General features: G+C 45.1%; 2 protein-coding genes across 3 annotated transcripts in view; both read left to right on the top strand.

The window, feature by feature from the left end:
- The window catches only part of SLC16A10 (solute carrier family 16 member 10), a 52,195-nt gene extending 44,866 nt beyond the window's left edge, over nt 1–7,329 (top strand). Inside the window, exons 4-6 of the mRNA XM_015858607.2 lie at nt 4,375–4,518; nt 6,058–6,286; nt 6,520–7,329. Coding sequence (XP_015714093.1) covers nt 4,375–4,518; nt 6,058–6,286; nt 6,520–6,755 — 609 coding nt within the window. The 3' untranslated portion in view covers nt 6,756–7,329. The remainder of the gene's footprint in view (nt 1–4,374; nt 4,519–6,057; nt 6,287–6,519) is intronic.
- Nucleotides 7,330–11,747: 4,418 nt separating this feature from the next.
- On the top strand, nt 11,748–19,648 carry MFSD4B (major facilitator superfamily domain containing 4B). 2 transcript variants are annotated; one of them, XM_015858600.2, is made up of 4 exons: nt 11,748–12,095; nt 12,163–12,331; nt 13,563–13,679; nt 14,603–19,648. In XM_015858600.2, the coding sequence occupies exons 1-4, from the start codon at nt 11,889–11,891 to the stop codon at nt 15,832–15,834; spliced, it is 1,725 nt and encodes a 574-aa protein (XP_015714086.1). In that variant the 5' UTR covers nt 11,748–11,888; the 3' UTR covers nt 15,835–19,648. The 2 variants fall into 2 exon arrangements, with proteins under 2 accessions (XP_015714086.1, XP_015714087.1); XM_015858601.1 differs by having other exon boundaries at nt 11,969–12,055.
- Nucleotides 19,649–19,668: the final 20 nt, after the last annotated feature.

Genomic DNA, 19,668 nt, shown 5'->3' with positions numbered 1-19,668 from the left:
GTTCATGAGTCGATATTATTTCAGGAATTCTGTCCCTTTGCTCTCTTTTTGGTCATCAATAAAACTCATTTCATCATACACACAGAAATCTATTTGCCTTATTAAATGCTCTCCCATGTACCTACTGTCATACAGTTTTCTGACAACTGATTTCTCCAAGTATTTTTGCTCTTGTTTTTTTTAACATGTGTGTTCTTCTGTTATAGAACAAGCAGTGATTTATCTGGAGTTATCTCATGCTGTGTTTTTCAGTACACCCTGAAACTTTGAGCCTTCGGGGGCAGATGACATCTCATGCATATCTGTGTTTTAGATACTTGCAGTCACATTTCACCACTTGGCATTTCAAGGAATCACAGTTTTACTTTGGATATCTGTTAGCCCTGAAGAACGCACGGTTTGTGTGCACTGTCCTTTCACCAAAAGAACCCCCCAGCTCCTTCAGAAAACTGTGGATGTGGATCAGATAGAGTTGACTGGAACATTATATCCAGTTTACAGATTGTAACAGCAGTCTCAGTGAACGTTCCCTTTCTTTCATTTAAAACCGGCATAAAGGTAATGTCAGACATCAGGACTTATAGCATTTTCCTTTATATGAGGTTTCTAGGTTGTATTTTGCTGTTGGCCATCTTTTTTAACCTACTAACATTGTATTTGATTGGGAATTCCCCAAATGGAATATACCCGGGAGGAAAGCGATTGATAGAGAAAAAAATTTCTTATTAGTTTATTGTTTCTTTCCAATTGGTGTTCTTTGGTTCTTGAGGCTGGAGAAAAGAACTGGATCAGTACTTGGATTTTTCCCCCCTGCATAATGGATTCACTGCATGGACATAGCAATGCATGCATGCATTGAACTGAAGGTCTTATCAAAATCTGTGTCTTGGCTGGATGGAAAGTTACCCAAGAGAGCATATCAGTAACCCTTACAGCCACTACATGTGACTAATCTTTGTTTTATCTTAAAAGGAATAAGAATTTGGACAGTAAGATCTGTGTGTTACCCTGAGACAGAGAACAAGACTATACGGTAGAATGCTGGTGCCAGGGATGTATTCAGTTATACTGTGTACTGTCTGCATCTTGATGTGGAAAATACAAAGATAACTTCTTGTAAAATGGTAAAGAAGGGAGAGCTAGTCTGGCAAATCATACGGACTTTTAGCTGACTCAGTTCTGTTCTTCTTTCTGTAGCATGGAAAAACGAATCTCAGCTTCCTTTGGAAAGTTGTGTATTCTACAATTAGAATAAAGAGGGTGGGGGGGGGAGAAGCATAAAATTATTTATTTGATAATTATTTTATTTGCAGCTTCGTAATTTGGAAGTGTGGCAGAACTTATGTATCATAAGTCGCTGTTTAGAGATCTGCAGTGCTAGATTTCCTTCAGAATGCCTTCCTTTGGATCTGCATTATTTGTACTGCAGGCCTCTTCTACTCTTGAAAGAATGAGATTTGCAATTTGCCATGCGTACAGCTACAATGGGAAGAGCTGGGTACCTTACCGAGAGTGGACTAAGCCTGCACTTTGGCCTTGCTGTCTGCTGGGTGCCTGGGACCCCATTTGTCTGCCTAAAAAGTCATGTAACTCTAATGTGTGTGGTTCTACAGTGGCAAGAGTGTGCTGATGCATGACATGCTGCCTGGGAAGGCCCACAAGCCACGATCCATCATGGGATTTTTGAGTAGTTGTGTCAGTTAGAAATGTGGAAATCTTAAATTTTGGAGGCTTTCTGTTTAGGCTGCTTCACCATCAATAAATGTATTGAAATGATAGTTACAAGATGTCTGTAATTCCATAGTTAGTTAGCACTTATTATACTGGATTAATCCTGAAGCAGTGTATTTTCAGATATTCAGTTAGTGCTGCTGTTACTTACATGTTACTTAGTGGCTGTAATGCTGGAGACTGAATGTGCTGTAAAGGAGCCTGGGGTAGGATCAGAGGGTAACTGAGATGGGAGGGATGTTCCAGGGATCTCTGGTCCAACTCCTGATCAAAACAGAGTCAGCCTTGAGGTCAGACTGGGTTGCATAGAGCTCCTGCTCTACTCCCTGTGTCCTCCCATGGAGGTTTCTTGCTGCATCTAGCTGGAAGCTCTCTTGGAGCTTATGGTGCTCTTAAAAGGAGTGAACTCTGAAAATAAATACTAGTTTAGATACATGAAGCTCAAGATACATAGCAGTTATTTTCCTTCTTAAGTTGGCTGGATCTAATATCTTCCCCCTCCTCCCCCCAGCCCGAGCTGACCTGAGAGAGGACAGCATTTCACCCTGGGAGCGCTGCTTTGAGAAACCCGGTTGCTCAGTTGTGGGTACAGGGTTAATAGTTATCTAGATGTAGAGCTTTATCTTACCTCTTGAAAAGCCTCTGGGGAGTGGATAAATGAGGTCTGCTAATTAAACAACCCAGAGGCTGCAGGAACATGAAAGTGGAACAGGTGAGAAGAATGGCAGAAAATTCCAAGGTTTCTCTGCCAGCTCGGCCGGCAGGTGTTGACAGAAGCATAAAGGTGGGGATGGGAAGCTGCCAGCTTTTCTTCTCCCCCTTCACAGGAAGGATTTCATGCAACAGTTTGTTTGAATGTCACTCCAGAAGAAAAATTCCAGTTCTCTTCCCAGAAACAAGAAGAAAGTTGCGAAAAATGGGGATGGCGAGTGTATGTCCTCTGCAGATACATTTTGTGCTTAAAAACAAAACTAACCCAACTTTTTCTTTCTTTCTGACAAAATGGATTACATACTAGGCAAACAGATACTAGATTTAGGTTTTCTGTGATATATAAACAAAAGGCGGCTGGTTTTATATTTAAGAAAATCAACTACAGCTTAGCAAACCATGTTTATGGTGGGGCAAAAAAAGGCTCAGCTTGTGTATTAACAAGAGATTCTTGAGTATTTTATAGGCAGGGAATAAGGATTCTGAGTTCAGAACTGTAGAATCATAGAATCACCAAGGTTGGAAAAGACCTCCAGGACCATCCAGTCCAACCATCCACTCATCACCACCATTTCCCCACTAAACCGTGTTCCCCATACAGCGTCCACACATTTTTTGAACACCTCCATGGACGGTGACTCCACCACCTCCCTGTGTGGGAGTATGTCACGTAACAGAAACATTCATTACAAAAACCGCTCTGACTTTTTACTGGCGAGGTCCATCAGTGTGTAGAAAAACACCTGAGATGAGGTGAGTGTGTATTACTTACAAATCAGTTCCTTCAGTCTGCTTCCTCACGCCTCTGAGTCGTCACAGGTTCTTATTCAGAGGTGGTTATGAGCACAGAGCTCACAGGACTGCACAAATAATTTCTGCATCTCTTCACGCGTACTTTGACATATTCGGTGTTGCCAGCAGCGTTTCAAAAAGCAGTTAATACAGAAGTCTGTGATCTGGGTGATTTCTGGGTTTTGTGGCTGATTTAACACCTTCCTCCTAACAAACAAATCATGAAACCCACCCCAAATCAACAACATACAAACAAACAAATTCATGGACTTCTTGTGCTTTAACGCTCATAAAAGCTGTTCCTGTAAAGGAAATCCAAATCCATCCATCTGGTCAGTCTTGCAATTTGTTTTTGTCCTTTTATGTGACTCAGAAGGTTGGTATTACTGATACTGTTAGTTGGTCACATCTGTCTTTGATGTTCTGCTGGCAGGACTGCAGGTCAGTTGTGTAGTGCTTTAGGTCCGAGTGGCTTGTGAAACTGTTTCTCCAGTCTGTCTGTCTGCCTTACTCTGCTGCTGTTCATGTACCCGCTCCTGGAAGGCCCTGCCTCTGTGTCTGGTGCTGCAGGGGGTTCCTGCTCCTCTTCCTCCTGGTCTATGGATGTGGGATGAGGGCCTCTCCTGCCTACACTGTCTGCCTCTGCCACTCTGCCCTTTTCCTTCTTGCTCCACCCTTGAACTTTGTTGTGAGTTTGGTAGTATCTGCGTCTGTCTCAATGCACAGAATAGGACTCTGCTGATACTCATGATTCCGTGCCTTGGGACTTCAGCGTGCCCTAACAGATGAAGCAGAGGTTGTTTGTGCATTCAGCATTAAGCAGCATCCTTTGCAAGTGCATGACATGTGGCTGGGGGACTGTTTCTGAGATTTTAATTTCCTGGTATGAGCCTCGTTGCTTTCTTGAAATAAGATCCTTAAATGGGAATAAAGTGAAAACACATTCTCAGGTTGTTTTCATTGTATTGCACTTAATACAGGTAACTCAGTGCAAAAAGACACACTACCCAAGCAGAATAAACAAGCTGAGCATTTGTAGCCATATTTGAAGTCAGAGACTCCCAGCTCACCTCTAACTCAAAAATGTCAAAGATTTCATTTTAAAACCAGTCCATTTTTCTGTACCCTCTTTTCAAACAGATGAAACACGTGGAAGACAGATTTGGTAACGACGTGCAGAAAGAGGTGCTTCTGCTGTGTCTGGGCATCACTTCAGGGATTGGCCGATTGATCTTTGGCCGAGTTGCAGATTATATTCCTGGTGCAAAAAAAGTTTATTTACAGGTACGTCTTCACGTGGTTTTGAAGGAATATACATATATACACAAAGAGCATTCTGAAGGCTTTGGTTGTAGGTGGGTAAGTAGACAATAAATAAACTGACGGCAAATGTTAATCCTGAGAGATTTCAGCACTTTAGGAAGCAGCGTCCGCCTGTTGGTTCCCAAGGGCCCTTGTTGCAAAATTTGTGAATCTTTCTCCTGATCTATTTTGGTGCTTATACTGTGAAACTACGGCTACTGCTTGCTGGCCATCTTCAGCTGGGAATTGCCCATCATTAGCTTGGGAGTGAGAAAGCATTTGGTGATTCTGCAGGTTCTTCTTTCCCTGTTTTATCTGTAACTTCTTGATAGTTACGGATTTCCCCGAGTTCCTCCATTAAGGATTTTCTCGTTCTGCTTTCCTGATGTTTCTTAGGTGCCATCTCAGTGTAGAGTGTAAGTGCATGGCACATGCTGATATGGCCAAAGATACTATTACAGGTGCTTAGCTGAGATTTTGCTGCATGGAGTGGGTTTCTCACAGTCAGGTGGAGGAGGTAAAGCTCCACTCCTTCAGTTCCCAAAAACGCAGAAGCTTGAGTACAAAGATGGATGCCCATCCCCTCTGCACTTACAAACGCCGTGTTTTGAGAAGGTGGCAGTTAGTGGGGTTGGTTTTTTTTGGGCAGGGGGAAAGCTGTAACTTTGTGTTACCAACTCCTGGGTGTTCTTGGGTTGCTGTTTTATACAAACAAGAAGTAACGAGGGAGACATCTAATGGCTGTGGTCTGTACCACATCACGCTGAACTAAAATGCTCAAGAAAGAACCAACTTTGTGAAGTGTCTGCTGCCGTAGCTGCATACATTTACACTCCCTGGTGAAAGAGCCTGGAGCCTAATCTGGCTGTTTGGGTTGATTCGGTACCTATTGTTACACTCTTAGGAAATTTCAATACTAAACTGAACAGTGAAAAGAGGGGTTATGTGAGTTACAAAGCACAGACACGGTCCATTATTTTTGTGAAATACGTGTCAAACTTGCAGTAAAACTGCAAGTGTTTTTGTTCTTTTTGTTCTTTTTTCTTTATAGAAAAATTGAAATGAGACTTTCAGGTACCATCTCTAAATATAAGCACTGATTATTAAATTAAATTACAACAGTGAGGAGTCTAATTGCAGTACTTACTTAATTACTTATATGATTTTTCTTTTTAATATCTTTGTGGGTTTTTTTGTGTGTGAAAAGAGTGAAGAGTAATCTTGCACGAAATGTTGGTGTGCAGGAAATGATGTCCTTGCGCAGCACCTGTGGGTACAAGTGTGCTCTGGGATAATTGAGAAACAAGCTGTGGAATCCCTCTGATCGCATATTATGACAGTTCCAAGGGTTTGATTCATTTGCTTCTTAATTTCTAATAGTGCTAATGTGTGCTTATTTGTTTTAATGTAAATATGGGTAGACAGTTGAATTATCCATGTGTGCAAGAAAGCTCATCTCTTGCAGTTATTTTGGCTTATTTGATGCAATAAGTTTTCATATTCTTTTTTGTTCATGTTTAGGTGGCATCGTTCTTCTTTATTGGCTTGATGTCGATGATGATTCCAGTGTGCAATGTCTTTGGAGGCCTCATTGCTGTCTGTCTCTTCATGGGCCTGTTTGATGGGTGCTTCATTTGCATTATGGCTCCTATTGCTTTTGAGCTTGTTGGGGCTCAGGATGTCTCCCAGGCCATAGGATTTCTCCTTGGACTCATGTCAATACCTATGACAGTTGGCCCACCCATTGCAGGTGAGAATAAATATGGTCTGTAGCTGTAAATAGGCTTCTATAGTTGCCAAATTCTGTTCCTATATCACATGCATTGCTTTTACATTAGATTTTTTCTGTCTGAGCTCCAGAATATACGATGAATTTAGCATCTTCTGGGTTATTGATTTACTTGACTTCTGAAAAGATTGCTTCAGACATATGTGATTTTTCTATATTCCAAAGCATCGCTTGCAGTGATTTTGTCTTTCCAGGTTTGCTTCGTGATCGCCTCGGTACCTACAATGTGGCGTTCTACCTGGCTGGAGTCCCCCCACTTATTGGCGGAGCGATATTATGCATCATCCCCTGGGTCCACGAACGGCGTAAATTGAAAGAAAGGGCAAAATCTGTTGACGGAGAAACTACAGAGAAAATGCTGGAAAACGAAAGCACTTTGGTGTCAGATGGTGCAGAAAAGCCAGTCAAAGAAATGGAATCGGGTGTTTGATGCTTTCTTTTCCTATACAAGATGGACTTTCTTCTACCAAAGCTACATTTCTATTTTTTGGCTGAAGATACTACATGATACTAAAGAAGTTCTGAACTGCTGAAATTACAAAACTGCTCTAAGAATCTTTTATACCATTGAACTTTTTTTGACGAGTCGTTGAGTTTGATTTCAAGCCACGTTTTCAGAGTATTTGAAGTTTTGTAGCATTAGCGTGTACATGCGTAGCGATTCTGTGTGTGAAGAGAATATTTTTCTAATTCATCAGAATGTATTTCTTGGAAGTATGGAAGCTGTGTTTGGTTCACTGACCCAGGATCCTTCAGTAACTTCTGTGCTCCACTCAATGCAGGCACACCCAGGGGTGTTTTATACTGGAACATTTAGTAGCTCTTAAAACCGATTTCGTTTTTGAAGTTTCTCGTGCTGCTTTACAGTCTTTTGGAATCCTGTACCATGATTCTATTTAGTGGGCAAATATTGGTGGTAGGTGGATGGTTGGACTGGACAGTCTTGAGGTCTTTTCCAACCTTGGTGATTCTCTGATTCTACAAACATAAGTATGCATCTTTTAGATTCCCTTCACTCTCGCTGAAATCATTTAGCATGACAAAGCTAAATTATTAAACATCTGTTTTGTGTTCTCTAAAACCCCCAGATGGCTCAGTTTAATCATTCACTTTTTGTATTGATTCACCTTTTCGCAGTAGCCTGAACAAAGAGATGACGTTTTGGATGGAAACAGGCTTTGAATATGCACAAACTGAGCTTAGAATGCAAACGCATCTGGAAATACAGGTGCTGAATTACAGATTCTTGATACTTTTTGGTAACACAATAATGCTAGTGATGTGTATGTAGGCTCTTTTCAGCTAAGCGTAAGAATTCCTGATGGTGGTTTTGCAGTTGTGCTGACAGCAATACTTCAGAGCGGGATTGTGGATTAGCCCAAATTTCAAATCAACCTGTTGTACCCTTTAGGTTTTTATGCTTTTTTTCTCCTCAAAACTGAGACAGCTTTAAAGATACGTCCTAAGTGCAATAATATGAGAATGTTCTTGACATGTGGAAATAAAGGTGAGCTGTAAAAACAACGTTCAACAAGATATTTGCACTAAGCGAACACGCAGCATTATTTTAGGCCTTCACAGCTCTGTATTGTATTCAGACGTAAAGAAATGAATGTCTTTGCACGTCCTCTTAGTTGCTTATCATACGAAAATGTGTCCTGATTGCTTCTGTGTTCTTAGGTATTATGTACTGTTTGTCAGGCGTGTGTTTCTGGATATCTCCTTCTCTGAGAAATATTTGAAATCACGATACTTTCAGATGAAAACAACACAGTTTATCTTAAAAACTCTTCCAGGTGCATTGCTTATCTGTGGGTATGGCAGAGCAGAGCAGTGGGGATGCCTGAATATCCTTTACGTCAAGTCCGCTGAGCGTTTCTGTAGTCTTCAGGAGCATCACAGTGAAGAGTGAACTGAATGCCATCTGAAGACCAAGTGAACCCTGAAATGCATTTTAATCAGTGGCAGTGCCTGTTCTTTATGTGAACCACAGATTGTATCACTTCATGTCTCTTCTATTTCTGTGGTTTTTCCTTTTTTCAGCATTGCAGTAAACTGCAAAGAAAGCCCACAAGCATTTGTGATGTGAAACAGTCTATCAGCTGAGCTATTTAAAGGTTTACATCTGTCAGCTTAAAGAAGTCCTTCAAATGGAATCACACAGAGAATACCAATTATCGAAGACCAGTGCAGATACACTGTTTGCATTGTAGAATTGCAGTTCTAGTCTCACATTATGTTGGAAGGAGCTGGATTTTACAGAGTTAATGGAGTGTATCAGTGGGACCTCTTGTTTCCTTTTGCTTTATGACAAGTGAATATTCACCGTGGATCTCACATTTCATGTGTTATAGCTTTAGGAGTTGGTAACAACAGCTAAAGCTGCTTCTTAGCATTAATGTGACTTGAAATTGTCATGATGAGACAGCCTGATGTAATTGTGGCACCTTCCTGACTTGGTGCTCAGAGTATATAAAATAGCCAGGAGAGAATATAAAGCAAGCGCTGTTAAGATTTATGGATGATACAGAAATAATGTAACATTAATATGGATTAATTATTGCTAGACCCTTCAAAAATATATCCATACATAAAAATCCAAGGGTTCATATTTAAGTAACTAAAAACATGAATTATCTTCCCCAGTATCAACTGCATTAAAAAAATCAACAACAAAAACTCCACAAAGTGGCCTTGGGAAGAGAACTGAGAGGGAATGGGCACACAGCAGTGACCAGAGCAGGATTAGAAACAGATGCTGAACTCAGGATGTCAGGTGGTGGATGCAGAGATGGGACTCCTGAAGTGAAGTTGGTGCGGTGCTGCTGGAATGCTGAACCTATTGCTGATGCCTGTGCTTGTTTTACAACGGTGCTGCAATTGAAAAGGCTTGCAAAAAATGAGATTTCAGAAAGGGCTTCTAAAGAAATGAATGCATGAGAATTCAGATAGCGTCTGTACTGCCAGCTCATGTCCACTGGGGAAATGAATGTCCAATAGAGAAACGTCTGTATTAGATTGCCACAAGTTCTGTTCTGTGATGGTCTGTTAGGGATCAGGTGAGGTAAGCACTGGATGCTTTTCTCTTGGCTCCTCATGCATGATGTTTGGATGTGTCCATTCTCACTGAAGACACTGGATGTCAGTGATGCAAAAGCTGATGCACATCCTACTGTATACAGATAGTACTTCTCATACCTCGTCCCTGCATTAAACCTTTGAGCAGCCATGACCTGGTGGAGCAGGCATTCTTATGGAGTGGGAGAGGAGGCTGAGGCAGCCCAGCAGAGTGCTGAACTGTCACACGTAGATGAAGGCTTTGATCATGTTCTTAATATATAAAATAGAGACACAAAGCAAAGTTTCAAAGCAAAAATGCCCCGCTCAATCACTCGCTCCACGGAGTCCATGTCAGAGGAACAGGAGGTGCATCCTTGTGGCCCTGGTTGAAGTACCTCAGGATGCAAATCACTGCTGCTACCCCGGGATCATCCTGATGGGTGAGTTCAGGCACTGTGCTGGCAGCCCTGCTCGGCTCCTGGCACCCTATGGGATCCGGATCCCACTATGGGAGCTGACGTTGGGTGCCTCCGTGCTTCCATTGGAACCAACCTTCTGCTGGGGAGATAAAGTACCCTGCAGTGTGGCTGGGGCACACACAGTCTGCATTTAACTCCAGGGGCTGCAGCACGTGGATGCGAGGCACGGCTGGGAAAATACTTTCCTTTCCACATCTTGCTGCTGACAAGCACAGCGCCACTACAGTTCCAGACTGTGAGCTGCTCCTAATGCTGGCGTGTTTTCTGGATGCCTTTTAGTCTTTTCTATATATTGTGTCAGCATTTTACATGTTTCAGAAATGTGTGCTGGGTGATTTTATACTGAAATGTGTGCTGGGATTGGTAACGCTGACGTGTTTCTCTGTCTTAATAGACCTCCTCTTTTGTATGTTGTTTTTGATATTAAAAGATGCACATTTTGGCAGCCTGAACTCCGTTCTTTAAGGTTCTGCTCTGCTAGAAAGGTTGAAAGAAAAACAAAAAAACACTGACTGATGTCTTTGCTGGTGCTATCATAATTGTGGGCAACCTCAAATTACCATGAATAAAGATGGTAGTTCTTAAGTGCCCCATTTGTTACCGCATGTATTGTTTTTCAGTCCCGTTCTCCTGAACAACATTTAATGTGTCTTTAAAAACTCTAATGCGTTTTTAAAGGAAATCTGTGTTCTAAAGGACTTGTGTCACACAGAGACCCCACGTACACGTGTGTGCATCTTGCTGCACTGCCCAGGCGTGACAGGGCACACAAAGAGACCTCTCATGCTGAGTTACCTTCAGAGCCTGGTTTCAGTTACAACATAGCTTATAAATAAATCAATCTGCAGCCGTTTTGTCTGACCCCGTGCATAAAACAAGCACTGCCAGAGCAGATCAAATTAATTCTAGAGAAATTCTGTCATTAATAATAACAATAATCATCATCATAGCTTCTTCAAAACCACCCAAATCAGCCTCCCACTGCCGTCAGTGAGTGCTCATTATCCTACTCAGGTATAAAGAGAGCTGTTGTGAGATCTTGCTTTTGTTCAGCCAGGAGAGGCAGAGTGAGCACTACAGAGGATGTGTGTACGATAACGGCAGGCACACAGGCTGACCTCCCAGAGGAAGAGCTTTCACAGCCTTCTGATAAGAGCTGAAGGAACCTTTGGGTGCCACTGACCCTGACTCGGAGATAAAGGGCCATAAATTGGATCAGTCAGCAACAACAAGTACAGCTTTCCCTGGAAGGTCGTAAATGCTGCGTGATAAGGAGACTCGTGCTTTCGTATGGACTCTCCCGTTTGACTCCTGAATGCAATTAGAGCAGTGCTGCATAATTACATTGTGCAAGTGCGCTAATAACAGCCTTGAAAAAGCTGCCGGAGGCTGCTGATGGTCACAGAGGTTGCAAACGCAGAGATAGATATGGTGCAGCTGGGCGCTCTCGGAAAGGACAGACCGTATTTTTCTCAGGCGCCACAGATAAAACGGAAACAAAAGAAAGAAAAAAAAAGCAGAGGGAGAATTAGTAGACCCCATTAATAGCTGCCATGCAGCATTCCAGCGCTTCCTGCACTCCAGCACTGGGGGCCGTGCCCACCGCCCTGTGGTGCAGCCCCTTCCCCTCAGTCCCACCCGCCCCTCCCCTGGCACAGCTCCATGCCGTTCCCTCGGTCCCTGTTGCTGTCACACAGAGCAGAGCTCAGCGCTGCCCTCCGCTCCCTGTGAGGAGCTGTAGCCGCCATCACGCCTCCATCACCCTGTTCTGTCCGCAGTCACCCAATCCAGCCCCTCTCGCTGCGGCGGTTCCGCACCCCCCGCCCGTACCTCGGGCGCCATTTTGTGTGCGGGGCGTAGCGCCGTCTCCATGGCAGCGGTCCCGTCCGGTTTCCCCGCATTGCCGGCCGGGATGTGTAGGCTTCCCCCGCTCTGAGCCGCGATCAGCCGGGGCGGGGCTTTGCGGTTCCGGGTTCCCCGCGGTCCCTCCCGGCCGTGCGTGCCGGCCCGCGCCGCTGGGAGCCATGGCCGGTGCCGAGCGCAAGAAGCACGTCCGCTTCGCCGGCCCGGGGCAGGTGGCGGCGGGTCCCGCACCGGGTCCCGCTCCGGCCTCGCGTCCCCCCGGCGCTCCGCAGGCGGAGGTGGCCGTGCTCGGAGGGCGGCGGTGCGGGGACGGAGCGGCGCTGCGATGGTGCGTGTCCGCGGCGCTGTGCGCGGCCTTCCTGGGGCTGGTGAGTGCGGCCGGGAGGGCAGAAGGGGCGCCCGGCCCGACCCGGCAATGACGGTGTTATTCTGCAGGGCACGAGCATCGCCGTGCTGGGACCGACCTTCCAGAACCTGGCCGACAACGTGCACAAGAACGTCACCGACATCTACTACATCTTCGTGGGCCGCTCGCTGGGCTACCTGGGCGGCTCCGTGCTCGGGGGGATCCTCTTCGACCACGTCAACGCGCACCTCCTGCTCGGTGAGTGCGGCCCTGGGGCCCCCGTGGGCTCCGGCTGGAGAACGGGCTGTGGGGCAGTGGAAGCTCGCTCCTGCAGCACACAGCCCTGCACTGTATGGCTTTAACATGTACACACATGAGGCAGGTGGGACTGGCTCGGCTTGCACAGCTGTGTGGGAAAAGCAGCATCAGACTGTTGCCTTTGCTACAGCTCAGCCCAACTGTTTGTCCCCACTGCACAGAAGTGCTGAGGCTTTGACTGGGCGGCCTCGATCCAATTGTGACTTAGTTAAAGTGGAAAACTTTGTATCCCGTCTGTGAGTTTGGAAATAAGCTGCTGGGTTGCTGCCTGCTTGCGGCAGTGTTTGGGTCCTGTAGTGGTTCATGGTCCTGATGGCTTCCTGTACGCACATAGATTTCCTCCTGTGCTCAGCTTTGTGCTGACACAGTGGTGCTATGGGGCTGCCAGGAGCAGTGCTCATCCCCTTCCTAACCTTTCCCCTCCTGCTCCCCCATCTCCTCATCCCTCCCTTCCTTTATATGAGTGGATTCGGACAAACCCAAGCACAGAACTTCACTCACAGGGTTCATTTTGAGAGTAGTTTTCCTTTGCTTGTGTCTCCTTATCCCCACTGGCCATATCTCCTGCTGCCATGAGCAGTCACATCATACAATGTCTGTCTTTCTCCTCTCCTTGCCTTCCCCTCTCCAGACCAGTTCCTTTTATTTGCTCTTGTTATACGTATCTTGCAGCTTTATTTGTCCTCTTCCCTGTTCTTTATTCCCTGTCCAGACCACATGTAAAGTGCCTTCCCTTCAACTTGCTGATCCTTGTGTATCTGGCAAGGGCAGAGTGGATTATGTCTGACATCTGAGACTTTACCTCCTACCATGAAAATAATACACCCCTGAGAGTCAGCGTGAACGTGAAGCCATTTAGGATTTGCTTTCCCTGATGTGACACAAGACAGCTGTCTGTCAGTAGCGCTTGGAAAATACATTTTGTCTCCAAATTCTATCCAATCTGATGGCTCTTAGAGCAGAAACACAATCCCGACTACTGAACTGCCTCATGTTTCTGTCATCTGAGTGCTCACTGAGGGCTTTGGCTCCCACCTTCCAGCTGCTGAAACTGCTGCTGTGCAGATCTCAAATGCCTCGGTCAAGGAAGCTCCTAAGCACTGTATGTTTTGCAATTTAAGTGTAAACTGTACTATTTGTGTTTGATTTATTTGCTTTTTACCCTTCCCAGCATTTTCCATGCTTGGAACCACAGCCGGTCTTTATGCCATCCCGTGGTGTAAAAGGTCCCTGCTGCTGACTGCCTTGATGTCGCTCATCGGAGCTGCCATGGGAGTTCTTGACACGGGTGAGTGACCGCCTGGTCCAGCGGTTCCTTCACTGAATGAACTGGAAACACACAGGTGACAGTTCTGCTTAGAGTCACAGAATCACAGAATGGCCTGGGTTGAAAAGGACCACAATGATCATCCAGTTTCAACCCCCTGCTATGTGCAGGGTCACCAACCAGCAGACCAGGCTGCCCGGAGCCACATCCAGCCTGGCCTTGAATGCCTGCAGGGATGGGGCATCCACAGCCTCCCAGGGCAACCTGTTCCAGTGTGTCACCACCCTCTGTGTGAAAAACTTCCTCCTAATATCTAACATAAACCACCCCTGTCTCAGTTTAAGACCATTCCCCCTTGTCCTAACACCATCCACCCCTGTAAACAGCCATATACAAGTGAGCTTGGCCTGCTGTGCACAGCTGAATTATAAGAGGAGCTGTTTTATCAGGTCAGGATGCCTGGTGGGTTATTCTGGTCCTGAGGCTTTGCTATTTGTGTCTCTGTAGCAGAGCTTCTGTATGAGAGAGCTGGGTATGCTTTGCTTCCCTGAGCAGATCAGTATTTCAGTGGGTAGATACAGGCTTAAATAAAGTGCCATGTGCTCTTTAAGCACTGCTTCTCTTAGAGTTTACTCCTCCGTGGGAAGCTAGTTGGGTTATTGTTCATTAGTGACCAGTTTGTCAGATGGAACTAGGTTAGTTGTACTAGGGGCAGTTGTTGGATTAAGCCTCTTTTAGGCGCTGTGAACGCCCTCCTATGTTACAGCCAGTCACGGGGGATTAAGGTGCTCAAATGCACAGTTACAGTTGAGCACAGTTTTGTGCGCTATATTCACTAGAACTGCTGTTGTTGCAAATCAAATTCATAACATAATTGCTCTTTTTTTTAAACAATATTTGGTGTAAGGCTGAAATTAACTAATCCTTCTCTCTCCGATCTGCAGGTGGCAATGTTCTTGCACTGAACACATGGGGAACAGAGGCTGGACCTCATTTGCAGGCCTTGCACTTCAGTTTTGCCATGGGTGCATTTGTGGCTCCGATTCTGGCTAAAATGGCATTGGGAAGCTCTGAACTCAGAGACCTTCAGGCAGGTGAAAATGCAAGTCAGTCTGTCCTGAGCCCTGTGCCAACAGCATCAGCTACACTGGCACTGAAACACCACCTCGGTGCCGATTTCTTGTGGTCCTATGTTGTCATAGGGACCTACCTGCTGTTTGTTTCTTTCTTCTTTTTTATTTTGTATTCAAAGAGCAGCTCGGTTCGAGACAAATCAAAGGCTTCTGTGCAGAAGTGCAAGGTTGCCAAATACCACCATGCCCTTATTATTCTCCTTTTCCTGTTCTTCCTCTGCTACGTGGGAGCGGAGGTTACTTACGGCTCTTACATATTTACTTACGCGAAGGTCTTTGCTGAGATGAAAGAAAACGAAGCAGCTGCTTTGAATTCTGTCTTCTGGGGCGCGTTTGCTGTTTGTAGAGCGGTGTCGGTGTTTTGTGCCGCTTGCTTATACCCCGGCACTATGATCGTGCTCAGCCTCATTGGCTCTGCCGTCTCCTCTTCGTCCTTGGCTTTCTTTGCACACTACCCGATTTCGCTGTGGGTTGGAACTGCGGTGTACGGAGCCTCCATGGCCACCATCTTCCCCAGCGGCATCTCCTGGATCGAGCAGTACACGGTCATCCAGGGGAAGTCAGCGTCTCTCTTTGTGGTCGGGGCTGCTCTGGGGGAGATGTGCATTCCTGCGGTGGTCGGGTACCTGCAGGGCAGGTTTCACCACGTTCCTGTGGTCATGTACACTGCGCTGGGAACTTCGGCAATGACGGCTCTGCTGTTTCCCATCATGTACAAACTGGCCACGGCTTCTGGTGAGAGCTTGAGAGAGATGAGTGAAAGCGAGGACAGGAAGGCCTTGTTGTCCAGCTCAGGGCTTAACGAAGATGAAGAGGATGAGGAGGATGCAGGAGAGTGGAACGAAGCAGACTTTGAGGTAATAGAAATGAACGATGCCCTGAGAAACTCTGTGGTAGAGACCTCGCTTAAGGCAGCAGGGGACTCCCCGTCGGAAGCCTCCCTCCAGCCACATCCAGGTGATGCTGTGGGTGATTTTCCAGTGGCAGCTGGCAGCTCCCCTGGGAGAAAAAACATGAATGTTGACCGGGAGAAGAATGATTAGAGTAAAAGCTGCCTCTGGGTTGTAACTAAAACGCAGTGGAATTGTAACTGTTCTTGTCAAGTGGTTCAAGGATCTTCTCAGAGTAAGAAGGAGGTTTCCACGTTTGCCTGTCCTTCCTCCTTCCTCACTCTCAGTCTGCAGCGACGTATCCCGGACAAGGTCCGCAATGATGTGAATGTGGTAACGTGATACAATGTGTAGACTGTGCTGAAAACGTTAAAACATGAGAGAATTTCTAAATGTCAGGCATGCATTGAAGTCACTTATGCTGTGCTGTGAGCTAGCTGGGGAGAAGCTGCTCAGACCACTTGGTTTCTTGGAGGGGGGTGAAAGGCGCAGTTCTGAGCTCCTTGGTCACAAAAGGTTTTCATCAGAAATGAGAGAAATCTGATGCCTTTGGTGCTGAACTTTCTTAGCCTGTGAAATTAGAATGTTTCTATTGCATTGGGGGTCGGTGTGCGACAAAGCAGGGAATCAAGAAGTTGAATTTCAGGTGATGTAAATGGGATATCGGGGTGTTCAGTCACATCCGCTTCTGGTTCTGTCCCTAAGACAGGACAGAACGGCAGATGAATTTTAACCAAACCTTTGGGCCACTTACAGGTGTGTATGGGAACGAGGACAAAAAGTATCATATTATCTGCTGTATGGCTTAACTCGGATTACTCATTAACCAGTGGTGACCAATCTAAATACCTAAAGTACCTGTGATTGTACTTGTGATTTGAATTACTGCGCTACCATAGAAATCAACAAATGTATGAAGAAGATGCTCAGTGATTATGTTAGATAAAGCTGTGTTAATGACATAGAGCCATGATGTTGTAAGCTGGTTTAATAACTTCTCAGGCTTTCTGTGCCAAGGATTTTTACACAGCAATGTGTTACAGCGGCGATTTGAGAATGAGATGGAATTACTGATGAGGTAGATGATCCCATCCAGTTGCACAGTGTGCTGGCCTGCTCCCTGTTAGCTGGGTGCTGCCCTTTGGCTTTTCTTTCCTTGGGTAATGACACACAGCAGGTGCCTCCTTGAGGAGAAGCTGTGGTTTGTGTCTTTAGATTCCCTGCTGCGGAGGGGGAAGCCCTCAGGTCTGGTTGTGACACCGAGTCCTTCCCAGTAAGAACAAAGATGCAGCAGCTGATGGCAAAGCCTGCAGTGGTAGTTCTGCAATGTGTCTACTTGAAAACCAAAAATTAGGGGGTTGCTCTATTTTTGAAGCTGTGTGGCCATAATGCGGGTTGGTTTCCTGTGTTTGGGTTTTGTTGTTTGCACTGTTCTTAATATATATATATATATGTATATTTTTTTTGCTAAGAGGTTTAAGTGCTGACAAGAGGAAGAACACTAAGTGTAGCATAGCACAGAAATGTGGGTGTTCAGTGTGTTTTCAGTTGTTTTTGTTCCTTTTTGTGTCCTCCATGTGTTTAACCTGGAACCTAAGGGCTTTTTCCTTTCTCCTGAATGGTTAATTACAAGGAGGAACCCATTTGTAGTGAAAATGTGGGGTTTTTTGTTTTCTTTCATCCTGCAATGTTGAAGGGTGAACTTGTCCTCCTGCTGTGGGCATTTAAATGCCATTGCCTGTTTGCCTGATTCTTCTTTCCTTGTGTGTGTATATGCACATTTCCAATGCAATGCATGAACCTGCACTTTAACATATGGACTTGACTCCACCTGCTGCACGGGGGTTTTCATCTTTGCTTTGAGTTCTTGTAAATACTTCTAAACATTAACCTAAATCCTGTTCTGGCTACGTGTGTCAGCATTTCATCAACAGATGTAAATAAGTCATCTGTATGGCCTTATGCATCCAGTTAGTTGGCTTCATGTCGTAAAAGAAATGGCTTGGCAGAGAGAATGACTTGGGTGAGTGCAGATTAAGCCTGGATTTCTTCTTTTTCCCTCTTCCCTTCTGCACTCTGCAATAACTGCTTTATATTTGGGAAATAGGGGGTGTTATCTGACAGCACGGGTGAACCCTGTTGGTTTTATGGGGGAGAGGAGAAGCGACACCTGCTTGTGCTTCTGCTCTGCTTTTATGGGATGTCCTTTGCCCTCAGGGGGTCACAGGTATCCTCTGGTAGAAGGGTTCAGTGTAGGGCAAACAACAGCAGGAACCCAGGCAGGTGTGGGGCAGCTCCTGCTGCAAGAGCCATCCACGTGTTTGGCCTGAACCAATGGAGCGACTCCTGACTGTGTTTGCAAAATGAACGAATGCAAGGGACAAAGGATGTCCAGGTAGGGTTATGCACCAACACTGCAAACCTTTGGCTGCTTTCCATCCGAAGTACAAGTACCTGTAATTAGCAGTTTAAAGAATAGAACAATGGGGGCTTCTGCTGATGGGAACCTTCAGTGCTTTTAGAAGAGTCTCCCCGTACCTGAGATCACATCGCCAGAATAAAATTAGTTTAAGAAACCCGCCTGAAAGCAGTCGGAGCTTATAAGTAATGTGCCATCCGTACACTGATTTCTGAATGAAATTCCAAACTGGAATGTCCTGCAGGGAAGATCGTTCTCAGGGACAGTTAATATGTTTCACACAATCATGTAGAGAGAAAACAGAAAATGAGAATTAAAGCCCCATTGGGAATTGTGCTTTAACCTCCTGGAACCATCTATCCCTGTGTGTATTACATAGACGCGTGTAGCTCTGTGTACAGATTATAGATAGATAGGTAAGTACACGCTTACTTGTGTTTCTGACTAATGTCATCACAACACAGGGAGAAATGCTGTCCAAACTAAAACCCATGGCTGGCTGAGTGGCAGCGGGTAGCGTTGCACTGGAACAATACCCAGAAGCCTTTACCTGGATGACTGCTGAACTGTGAGTTGTCTTTGCCAGCTCTCAGTGGCTTAATTTTGGCCTCAGACTTGAACAGCACATACATACATACATACATACATACATACATACATACATACATACAGAGCTTGTGCTCATCTCCCCTGAATGTGTGCATCTAGAATCAGTGGCTGCCCCTTAATGGAAACAAAATGTTGAATGCAATTTAAGATGAAAGCAGAGCATCTTCAATGCTGAGCCCAGCTCATGGCAGCTGTAGATGTCCTTGATGCTCAGGGCTGTTGCTTTCCTAATTAATTGGATTCTTGGTGTTCCTCAAGATTTGTTTCAGAAAATGAGTATTAGTTTTCATATATTTAAATTTCCAAAGTAAATTACTTCTTGGCAATTTACAGCGTCTTTTTAACTGAGAGGTAAAAGCAGTGTTTAAGCTCTGCAGAGGACCTCTGAAGTGTTATTTATTGGTATCACTTCACCACTGCCTTGTTTATGCCAGAAAAGTCGTCCTGGTGCTGTGGCGAGATGGCTGAATGTAACGTCATTCATACATCAGCCTATAAAAGCAGGATTGCATTGAGGATGGTCATGTGTCCATTTCCTCCAGCATTACAAATAAATCCGTACAGTTAAATGTCACACAGTATATTTGTACGTAGCCCTGACTCATTGCCAAAGGCTGGATTGTACTTGGGGCACTAAGGAGTTACTGCTGGTGCTTGTACTGCTGTTGTGTAAACGACCCTTCGGTGCTGGAATGCAGAGTGGGCAACACTTTGTGCCTTGGTGGGTTTTTTGGTTCCTTTCCTTAAAAGCTCGTAGCAACCTGGATGTGTTCTATTCTATATTCGTTGTTTTCATTTTGCTTGCGGTGGGTTTACATGGTACTGTACAATGCGGAATTTATAACACTGACTTGTACCTTGAATGTAATAAATTCTTCATGGGAGGAGGCACTCAGGTTCCTTTATGTAAATAAAGTTCTGCTCTATTTTTAAAAGCTACTCTGGACTTGCTAATGCAA

The sequence above is a fragment of the Coturnix japonica genome, chromosome 3 (assembly GCF_001577835.2).
Source record: "Coturnix japonica isolate 7356 chromosome 3, Coturnix japonica 2.1, whole genome shotgun sequence".
NCBI lineage: Eukaryota > Metazoa > Chordata > Aves > Galliformes > Phasianidae > Coturnix > Coturnix japonica.
The sequence above is the reverse complement of the archived record's forward strand: the minus strand, read 5'-3'. Positions and strand labels throughout refer to the sequence as shown.

Coding starts and splice junctions, on each gene's coding strand:
- MFSD4B (XM_015858600.2), top strand. CDS start 11,889: ATGGCCGGTGCCGAGCGCAAGAAGCACGTCCGCTTCGCCGGCCCGGGG. Junction 12,332..13,562: donor CAACGCGCACCTCCTGCTCG/GTGAGTGCGGCC, acceptor TACCCTTCCCAG/CATTTTCCATGCTTGGAACC. Junction 13,680..14,602: donor CATGGGAGTTCTTGACACGG/GTGAGTGACCGC, acceptor TCCGATCTGCAG/GTGGCAATGTTCTTGCACTG.